Source organism: Cryptomeria japonica, unplaced genomic scaffold (assembly GCF_030272615.1).
Source record: "Cryptomeria japonica unplaced genomic scaffold, Sugi_1.0 HiC_scaffold_518, whole genome shotgun sequence".
NCBI lineage: Eukaryota > Viridiplantae > Streptophyta > Pinopsida > Cupressales > Cupressaceae > Cryptomeria > Cryptomeria japonica.
The window spans coordinates 72123-83361 of record NW_026729332.1 but is presented as its reverse complement, the minus strand read 5'-3'; the positions used below and the strand labels follow the sequence as shown (position 1 = coordinate 83361).

The window sequence follows — 11239 nt, the reverse complement described above, 5'->3', positions numbered from 1 at the left end:
AATAAAGAATGGGGGATTCCACTGGGACCCTGAATTTATGCTGTGTGTGCTGGACTGAACCCATGCAATACGGCAATGAAAAAAGGATTGTTTAACCATAAAATTAAATCATTTGCTATGATGAAATTTGTAGGAACCAGTGCACATCTCTTCTTGTGTTTATTTTTTTCTCAAAAATATATCTCCACATAAATATTATATTATGTGTTTTTTTCTTATATTCTTTTATTTCCTCTGTTTTACCTAATTTGTTTTCTTATTATCTCTATTTGGTTCTGCATTGGATTAATAATTATAACAACTAAAACTAAATTCTCATTCTATAGATGTTTACCTTTATTCCAAACATTATTTACTTTGAAAAAGTTCATACATGAAACTTTAAAACTTTTCTTCCATGTTCATTTTTCATTATTTACCTCAATCTAGTTTGTTTTTCTATTTTTTGTCAATCTTAATTTTTCCTTAGCAAAGATTTTAGTCTTTACAATATTTCCTTTAAATAAGGGCTTGTTAACTTCATCCTATGGAGGGGAGGAGATGTTAAATTTCTCAAAAACATATTGTAGAAAGATCACCCACAAATCAAGATATTTACATTTTGAAATAGACATAAATTTGGTTGAACTATATGACCTGGTCCAAAAAAATGATCTTATAATATAACATATTTGTAAGTTAAAAAAACATATTAATAGAAATAGTTAAAGATCAAAATAAATTATAATTAAACATAAAATATTAAAATAAAAATTAAATAATACGAAAAATTAAATTAAATACTATAATTTTTAAAAATAATAAAATAAACAATTTCATCCCTTAAAATTACACTTTGCACATCAAATTATTAAATAAAGTAAAAACACTTAAAAACTTCATGTATACCAATGAAGAAAAAACACCTTTACACTAGAAAAGCTAAAACAAAGGAAACATTTTGAATATCATAAATCACCCCTTGAAATGTTTCTATCATCATTAACACCAACAATTTCTAGCTCGCCTCATGCTAATAAATTTGTAGTGGCCATATACTAAAAGAAAACTTTGTCATTATACTAACAAAATCCTCTATACATTTGTATCTACTTTCATCTATTAACATCTTATACAACCATCAATAGCTAATATTACAACATCATAAAAATCGAAGGCTCTCTTTCTTGCCCTCTTATTTAAATTCAATACTCCAATCACAACAAAGAATCCCATACCATAACTCAATCCAAGTCCGACTGCCCATCCTATCATTTCACCATCTGAATTCTTTGCTTCACCAATTCTCCCAATATTTGTGCAGTTGCCATAGCCATAAGAGTTGTTGCAGATGGTTATATTGGTAATTGGAATACCACTTAGCTTATAATTGCCTAAGTAAGATTACTCCCCAAAAGTTAGAAATTGGCCTCCATGGAGTACTTTTTATTACCAGACAATAATTTGCAGTGAAGAAAACAGAACATGAAATACACTTGCACAAAAAAATAGAGCATCACAACACTAAAATTAAATTTATATATTTCACAGCAGTATGCTGTTATATTCATACATACATTACAAATGTTAAGGGAGGATGTTGTATTTAAAGTCTATATGCAAACTTACAGAACATTCTGATCCTATATGCAGAGTCTACCATGAAGAGAGTTCTACAAGATAAAAAATCTAGAAGAGGAAACTTGTGTTGGCTGGGGAATTCTGGAAAAATCTATAATAAATATGCACCTACTAGCACTATAGTATGTATTAAATAAACATTATTCTAACATCCCCCCATAATGTTTATTTGGAGAGAATAACAACTTCCTTGAGATACAACATTTCTCTTAGTTTGACAAATTTTACAATAGGTAATGCTTTTGTGAATATGTCAGCAATTTGTTCATCTGTGCCACAAAATTGGAGTTCCACCATCTGACTTTAAATTAGATCTCAAACAAAATGATGGTGCACTTCTATATGCTTATACCTGGCATGATATACGGGATTTTTTGCCAACTTGATAGTGCTTTCATTATCACAAAATATTATAGTAGGAGAATGTTGTGGATGGTATGTTTCTTCAAGTAGTCTTCTAAGCCACAATGCTTCTTGAGATGGCTTTGATGAACCAATATATCCAGCTTTTGTTGATGATAGTAACACATTTGATTGCTTCTTGCTGCTCCAAGAAATCAGTCCTGATCCAAGATGAAAGATGTATCCTAAAGTTGATTTACTGTCATGAATATCACCTGCATAATCAGAGTCTGTATATCCAACTAAAGTACGTTCTCCTCCATATTTGTATTCAATACCAAGCTGATAAGTACCCTTAATGTATTTTAATATTCTTTTAGCTGCTTTCCAATGTTCAATGTGTGGATCTGCCATATACCTGGATACAATACCAACTGCATATGCAATATCTAGTCTAGTTATAGTAAGATACAAAAGACTACCAACAAGTTGTCTATACAATTTTCAATCTACCTTCCTTTGAGTAGAGTTAGCACTCAGTTTTAATCCAACTTCACATGGTGTATTAAAGATGGTTTATAATCTCTCATATTAAATTTCCTTAATACATAAAGAGCATATTTTGTTTGAGATAGCATAATCCTTCCTTCTTCTTGCGAAACTTGCATGCCCAAGAAATAATGCATCAATCCTAGATCAGCTATTTCAAAAGATTGTTTAAGCTGATCCTTGGTACTTTCTATACACTTTGTATGATCTCCTGTAATAATCAAATCATGTACATATAATACAATAATAACAATTTTTTCATCAACATGCTTTACATACACATCTAGATCAACCTTGCTTCTTTTAAATTCTGCTCCTATAAAGTATTCATTTATTTTGGAGTACCATGCCCTTGGAGATTGTTTAAGACCATATAATGATCTTTTTAATCTACATACTAGATTTTCTTCACCAACTTTAACAAATCCTGGTGGTTGTTGCATATAAATTTCTTCCTTAATATCACCATGTAGAAATGCACTTTTTATATCCATTTGAAAAATTTTCCAACCAAATTTTGCAGCTAAAACAAGTATTGTACGGATTGAAGTCATTTTAGCAACAGGTGCAAAGGTTTCGGTATAGTCAATAACTTCTATTTGTGAAAATCCTTTAGCCACTAACCTTGCTTTGTGTTTTTCGATTGCTCCATCTGATGTGAACTTTATTTTGTAGGACCAATTGCATCCAACCATATGTTTTCCTTTTGGGAGTGTTGTCAATTCCCATGTTCCATTTTTCATCAAAGAGTTGTACTCCTCTTGCATAGCTACTTCCCATTCATCTTTTCCTTTTGCTTCCTCATATGTGCTTGGAGTTTCAACTTGCATCACCTTAGCCATAAGAGCATAGTTAGCAAAAACTTTCTTAGGACCTTCTTGGTAGATTTCTTGAATGCTTCTAGTTTTCTATGTATTTTCATCATCACTTTCACTTGATTCTTCAGCTTGTGTTCCTTCTCCTCCTGCCGAAGATTGCACTCCTTGATTTTGATCATTTGTGGACTTATCTTCTTCAAGAAAAATTGGAAAGTAAGATAATGTAGGAGAATGATTTATTTCAATATCTTCGTCAAACCATACATTCCTTTTGATATAAATTTCATTTTTTTTAGGATTGAATAACCTATATCCTTTTGACTCCTCACTATATCCGACCATTACGCACTTCTCACTTTTCCTTTCAAGTTTGTTCCTTCTTTCATAAGTAATGTGGGCATATACATTACAACCAAAAAATCTAAAATGAGACACTGTAGGCTTTCTTCCACTCCATGCCTCTTCTAGTGTTATGTTCAAAACTGCATTAGTAGGTGTTCTATTCAAGATGTATACATTAGTATGAACTGCTTCAGCCCAAAATTTAGCTTCTATATTTCTAGAGTGAAGCATACATCTAGCCATTTCTATTATAGTTCTATTTTTTCTTTCAGCAACCCCATTTTGTTGGGGTGAATAAGAAATAGATGATTCCTTCTTTATTCCATACTCTTTACAAAATTCTAAAAAGGTTTTATTCATATATTCACTCCCTTTAGCTATTCTTATTATCTTTGGATATTTTCCACTTTGTTTTTCAGCCAAAGCTTTAAACTCTTTAAACTTATGAAACACTTCATCCGTCTTTTGCAGAAAATATACCCAAATTTTTCTAGTATAATCATCTATAAAAGTGAGAACATACCTTGATCCTCCAAGTGAAGGTGTTCTAAAAGGACCCATTACATCACTATGAACCAAATGTAAAGGAGTTTTTGCCCTCCATGATTTTCCTTGTGGGAAACTTTCTACATGTTGCTTTCCCATTGCACATCCTTCACATACCTTATGCCTTGGTGAGATCTTTGGAAGCCCATGCACCATATGCAGTTTCTCCATAAGCTTGAGTCTTTGATAGTTAACATGTCCCAATCATTCATGCCATAACCCGCTCATATCATCACATTGGGCAATAGCACACACATTCTCATCTCTATTGTTAGAAGTAAATTCCTGAAAGTTATATAATCCATTCTCCATTTTACCAATTGCAGTCACTCTATAATTATCATTCATATCTTTGATTAAACATTTATCATTGTAGAACTCTATTTTATACCCTTGATTTGCAATTTGAGATACAGAAAGTAGATTTGTTTTCAATTGAGGAACTAACTTCACATTTTTTAACACACCATTATCAACTTTGACATTTCCAGTCCCTTTAACTTCCAAAGCACTAATACTTCTCAAATATATTTTTTCTGTACTACTTTCACTTATTAATTCAAATCGTTCCTTATTATGTGACATGTGTTGTGTAGCTTCAGAATCAATAACCCAATCATCCTTAAAAGAATTGTTCTCTTTAAGTGCAACACAAAAAACATTTCTTTTAGAATAGGCATTTAGTAAACTTATTTGTCTTCTTCTATGTATCTCTATTCTTTTTAAAACATTTATTTTCTTTGTGACCCATCTTTCCACAATAATTACATTTCCATTTACTTCTATTGTAATTTGTAGATGACATACTTTTATTTTCATTCTTCCAATTCCTTTCTTTGGATTGATTATCTTGTGACTTTTTATACCATTGCTTTCCATTCATTATGAATCCTTGAGAATCATCACTAAATGTTTCTCTTTCCTTAATTTGACACTTTTCTTCTTGCACTAATTTAGCACATAGGTCTTCTTATTTAATACTTTTTAATTTATCTGCAATATCTAATCCTCTTATAAATGATTGATAAGATCCTGGAAGACTTTGTTATATTATTTGGACAAAATCCTTATCATCTATATCCTTTCCAAGAGAGGCTAGCTCATTTTTCTTTTCTTTTAACTTACTTAAATGTGGAACTAACTCTTGTGAGCTTGATAATTTCATGTTGTATAATTATGCGGTGAGAGATTAAATCCATACATCACCTGAATTTTGATATAGATTTTTAAAAATTTCCCATGCTTTTACTCCACTCCTTTCATTGTGAACTTCTAGAAAAACTTCCTTTGAAAGTGTAAGCTTGATTAGTGTTGTTGCCTTTTTATCCCTTTTATCCCAATTTTATTGATCTTTTCCAGAATTTGTTGGTCTTTGTTCACTACCAGGAACAATCTCATAACAATTTTGAAGGGTTACAGTAATTTCAATATGAGATACCCAATCATTATTAATTTTTTCCATTCAATTTAATTGTAGGGAGAGAGATACCCAGAGAGTGCATTTTTAAATTCCCTCCTTTTTGGATGACAATGGAGCCCACTTCAAAATTCCTTAATACCTAGATTAAAAAAATCTAAAAATTTATCACCAATTTCTTGTGTTTGTATTCTTCCCTTTTTGATGCAGTATCATTCACTTGCTTCCAGAAATTTCTCATAGCCAAATCAGAACCTACAAAATTGGAAATTCATACTACAAAACTCCATTATCACAAACCAAGATTTAGATCTGCTCTGATACCATATTAACAGACAAAATAATTTGCAGTGAAGAAAACAAAACATGAAATACACTTGCACAGAAAAAAACAGAGCATCACAACACTAAAATTTAATTCATATATTTCACAGCAGTATGTTGTTATATTTATACATAAATTACAAATGTTAAGGGAGGATGTTGTATTTAAAGTCTGTATACACACTTCCAGAACATTTTGATCTTATCTGCAGAGTCTACTGTGAAGAGAGTTCTAGAAGACACAAAATCTAGAAGAGGAAACTTGTGTTGGCTGGGGAATTCTGGAAAAGTCTATAATAAATATTCACCTACCAGCACTGTAGTATGTATTAAATAAACATTATTCTAACACTTTTCCATCAAACACGTTGTAAGATATATTCAAGAACTCCAAATAACTCAGGAACTCAAATTCTAAGGGAATGTTGCCATTCAACCTATTTAGCGAGAGGTCCAGAGACTCTAGTTGATCCATGTGTCCCAATGTTTTTTGGGATTTGGTCATTGAGATGACTCCTTGAAAGGTTAAGGGCTATCAAGCCTTCAAGAGATCCCATTTTAGAAGGAATGCTCCATGATAAGTTGTTGTTTGAAAGATCAATACATTTAAGAATAAAGAGAACTTTCACAAATTCAACATCCTAGCGTTTCCAGGAAATTGTAATTTTATTTGTATATCTAACGTCTTCTAAATGGTTTGGATTACTCTGCGATGCATTGACCATTGCGAGCAAGTTTGTAAGGTTTCTTGGAATGGATCCTGAAAGGTTGTTTCCAAAAAGGTCCAAAATTTGAAGATTTGGAAGGCCAATTACCTGGTGTGGGATTCTACCATGAAAATGATTTGAAATTGTAGATCGAATCGTACCATTCAATTCGTTGGCATTAAGGTGAAGTCTAACAAGGGAAGAAAGTGAGTCCAATGAAGGTGAGATTACCCCAACTAACATGTTGTAGGACAGGTCCAATTCAACAAGTTTAGAGAGATTGACTATGGAAAGAGGAATCTCACCTTCAATAGAGGTGTTATATAGATCAGGACTCTTCAAGGATGATACATTCCCTATAGCAAATGGAATCTTACCTTCAAATCTGGTATTCGATAGAGAAAGACTTTCCAAGGACAATGCATTCCCTATAGCAGATGGAATCTCACCTTCAATTCTGGTATTTGAGAGAAGAAGATCCTTCAAAGGTGACATATTCCATACAGCAAATGGAATCTCACCTTCAATTCTGGTATCTCTCAGACGAAGATGCTCCAAGCATGAGATATTCCATATAGCAGATGGAATTTGGCTCTGAAAGATCAATGCTAGTTAGTGACAAAGAAGACTTTCGTTGTCCAATGAAAGAAATGTCTCCTCCAAGATTCTCATTCCAAGAGAGATCAAGTGAGAGCAAGTGGGCAGTCGCATTTTCAAACCAAGCTGGTATTTGTGCTGATAAATAGTTGCAAGAGAAAGGTATTTAAATTTTGAAATAAACAAATTGAATTCAACTATCTATTGATAATTAATGATGGAAATTTAAATGATCTATAATAACAAGTAATAATAAATCTTTAAATAAAAATCCAACAATGTACTAAAAAAATAAAATAAGGTACTATAATTACGTATTTACAATTTAAAAAAAGATTTTTTATTTTTCATTTCATATACAATTTTATCCCACACATACATTTTACATATTAAATTAAAGTAATAAAAGTAAAACATGTAAAAAGACTTTTGAAGAGAGGGAAAAAGAAACTTTGTACTAAAATAGTTAAAATCAAGGAAATTTATGGAATTACCTATATTACGCTTCGCAATGTTTACATCGTATAAACACCAACGATTTCTGGCTCACCTTATGCTTATTAAATTTTGTGTCCCTACACTAACAGAAAACTTACTCCATATAATAACAAAACACTCTATACAATGCTATATAATTTTATCTATTCCCTCTTATACACCGATCGAGAGCTAAAATTACAACATCATACAAATTGAAGACTCTCTTTCTCATCCTCTTATTCAAAGTCAATATTCCAATCACAATAGAGAATCCCAAACCATAACTCAATCCAAGTCCGATCGCCCATCCTATCATTTCACCATCTGATTTATCTGCTTCACCAATTCTCTCAATACCTGTGCAGTTGCCAGAGCTAGAAGAGTTGTTGCAGACGGTTAGGATTGCCTAAGTAGGACGACTCCCCAAACGTTAGAAACTGCCCCCCGTGGGGTACTTTTCCATCAAGCATGTTATAAGATAGATTCAAGAACTGCAAATAACTCAGCAACTCAAATTCTAATGGAATGTTGCCATTCAGCCTATTTAGCGAGAGGTCTAGAGACTCTAGCTGATCCATAAGTCCCAATGTTTTTGGGATTCGGCCACTGAGATGATTCCTTGAAAGTTTAAGGGCTATCAAGCCTTGAAGGGATCCCATTTTGGGAGGAATGCTCCCAGATAAGAAGTTGTTTGAAAGATCAATGCATTTAAGAATGAAAAGAACTTTCACAAATTCAACATCCCAACCTTTCCAGGAAATTTTGATCTGATTTGTATATGTAGCACCACTTGAACTGTATTCTTCGAGATGGTTTGAATTATTCTGCGATGCATTGACCATTGCGAGCAGGTTCGTAAGGTTGCTTGGAATAGCTCCTGAAAGGTGGTTGCCAGAAAGATCCAGAATTTGAAGATTCGGAAGGCCAATTACCTGGCGTGGGATACTGCCATGAAAATGATTAGACCTTAAGACCAACACATGCAGGTGTGATAGACTTCCAATCCAGTGGGGAAGGGTGCCTTCCAAATCATTATTTCCCAAATCCAATACTTGCAGAGATCGGCCTTCTGAAATGGATGAGGGAATAACTCCTCTCAAATGATTACCATTGAGCTTCAATGTATGAATCTTTGTAATGTTGCCCCACTCTGCTGGCAATTTACCTTCCAGATGATTTTCTGCCAAATCTAGAACACTAAGAGAAGAACAATTCCTGGTTAAATGAGGAGGAATGACACTGCTCAGCGTATTTTTTGAAATGTCAAGAACCTGCAAATATGGAGTGCAAATAGAATCTGGAATCGCTCCGCTGAGATTATTCCGCGAGAAGGATAAGAACCTTGAATTTTCAAGATACGCATCGATGTGACTAGGAATAGAACCATTAAACTGATTCATCGACAGATCCAGCAGAGCAACACGAGCAGGAAGAAGAGGAAGACCACCTTTTCAGCTATTATTGTGCAAATCTAGATAGCCAAAATACTTGGGTGAGGTTAGTCTAGATGGCAATGACCCTGTTAATTGATTACAACTAAGGTTCAAATTATAAAGGCTGGGTAAGTTCCATATCCAAGATGGAATATTTGTTTGGATACTGTTAGCAGATAGGTCTAGATATTCCAAGTCGTATTGGGTCACAAGAAACGATGGAATTCTATCTAAATTACAGGAGCCTAATGCCAAAGCGGAAAGCTTAAACTGCGGAATCCATGTTGAATCAATGTTTATAGTTAACTGATTTTAAGAAAGATACAGGCTATCAAGACTAGTGAGATTATCGAATACGGAAAGGGAAATGAGGCCGCTTAAACTATTGGAGTGGAGCGAAAGGCTTCTTAAGTTAACAAGATTTGAAATTGTAGATGGAATCGTACCATTCAATTCGTTGGCATTAAGGTCAAGACTAACAAGGGAAGAAAGTGAGTCCAATGAAGGTGGGATTACCCCAGTTAACATGTTGTAGGACAGGTCCAATTCAACAAGTTTAGAGAGATTGAGTATGAAGACAGGAAACTCACTTTCAATAGAGATATCAGACAGATAAAGACTCTTCAAGGACGACACATTCCCTATAGCAGATGGAATCTCACCTTCAATTCCGGTATACGACAGATGAAGACTTTCCAAGGACAACGCATTCCCTATAGCAGATGGAATCCCACCTTCAATTCTGGTATCTGATAGATCAAGACTTTGCAAGGACGACAAATTCCCTATAGAAGCTGGAATCTCACCTTCAATTCTGGTATCTGAAAGACGAAGATGCTCCAAGCATGAGATATTCCATATAGCAGATGGAATTCGGCCCTTGATGGCTGTCCCTGAAAGAACAATCCTGGTTAGTGATAAAGAAGACTTTCGTTGTCCAATGAAAGAAATGTCTCCTCCAAAATTCTCATTCCAAGAGAGATCAAGAGAGAGCAAGCGCCCAGTCACATTTTCAAACCAAGCTGGTATATGTGCTGACAAATAGTTGTATGATAGATCCAGATGAAGCAGAGAGGTGAGCTTGAGAAGGGAATTGGGAATTTGTCCTCCAAGCCCACAGTCAGACATGCTGAGTTCTTGAAGGTTGGATAGACTGCCAACAACTTCACCCCACTCTTTGTTTACAGAGATGTTCATTCGAGCAAGAGAAAGGTTTTCCAAGCTCACCAGATTTGATAAGCTTTCCAAACTCACATAAAATTCCTGTACATAAACCAGAGAGGAATAATTTACATAACCAGCAAACGACGAGTCAAGAAAAGTAAGACTCTTCAACTTTCGATTATGGGAGGACTGAATTTACCCTTGAAGAGGTTGTCACTGAGATCGAGGTGTTCCAACCGTGCAAGTAAAAAAAACAGCGATGAACTGATGTTACCTTCCAAATTGAATCCACTCAGATCCAGTCGAGAAACATGGCCTGTGCCGAGATTACAACTGACTCCTCTCCACGTGCAGGAATTGAATCCGTGCCAGGAAGTTAGAGTGTTATACTCATCTACAACTGCTGCCTTGAAATCGAGGAGAAGATTTCTTTCAGGGAGGGGGCATGCAATTGCAGGGGAAGTGAAGCAGCATAATATTGTTATGATTGCAAATGCAACTCTGCCACATGAAAACATAGCTTCCATTGTTTTGGAAACTAAAATTCTTATTATCTTTAGTTTGAAAGAAAAGAGATGATCAGAAATCATGGGAAAAGAATGATGAATATATCGCTAACTGTGGTTAAGTGTTGTTGTGTGAAGAGTGACACGTAATATTTTTGTCATTTTCAATGGGTGGAAAAGTCATGTGAAGGTAAGGCCCAACAAATTTCGTTGAGCAATATTTCCAATTTGAATGTGATGGGTATCATGTAAAACAAGAATATGGCGTGTCAATATAGAAAATTAACTATGTAAATTGTGACTATATATTTTTCATTTCAATTATTTTCAACATTGACGACAATTTTTATTAGACTTAAATCTCGTGCATTTCTTTTCCACAAATATTCGTATC

The 11239-nt window shown here is 34.0% G+C and overlaps 1 protein-coding gene across 1 annotated transcript; it reads right to left on the bottom strand.

Annotated features, from left to right (window-relative positions):
* Positions 1-4421: 4421 nt before the first annotated feature.
* On the bottom strand, positions 4422-10866 carry LOC131872107 (receptor-like protein 19). The gene is made up of 7 exons (XM_059216034.1): positions 10614-10866; positions 10539-10555; positions 9533-10438; positions 9343-9445; positions 8198-9189; positions 7043-7259; positions 4422-4855 (listed from the first exon to the last, which is right to left on the bottom strand). The coding sequence occupies exons 1-7, from the start codon at positions 10864-10866 to the stop codon at positions 4422-4424; spliced, it is 2922 nt and encodes a 973-aa protein (XP_059072017.1).
* Positions 10867-11239: the final 373 nt, after the last annotated feature.

What these genes read in the sequence shown, in the direction of transcription:
- LOC131872107 (XM_059216034.1), bottom strand. Translation starts at nt 10,866, where the DNA reads ATGGAAGCTATGTTTTCATGTGGCAGAGTTGCATTTGCAATCATAACA. An exon ending in TCTAGACCTATCTGCTAACA is followed by an intron (nt 9,190 to 9,342) that starts GTATCCAAACAA and finishes ATAGCTGAAAAG; the next exon opens with GTGGTCTTCCTCTTCTTCCT. An exon ending in ATCGAATACCAGATTTGAAG is followed by an intron (nt 4,856 to 7,042) that starts GTAAGATTCCAT and finishes TTGCACTTAAAG; the next exon opens with AGAACAATTCTTTTAAGGAT.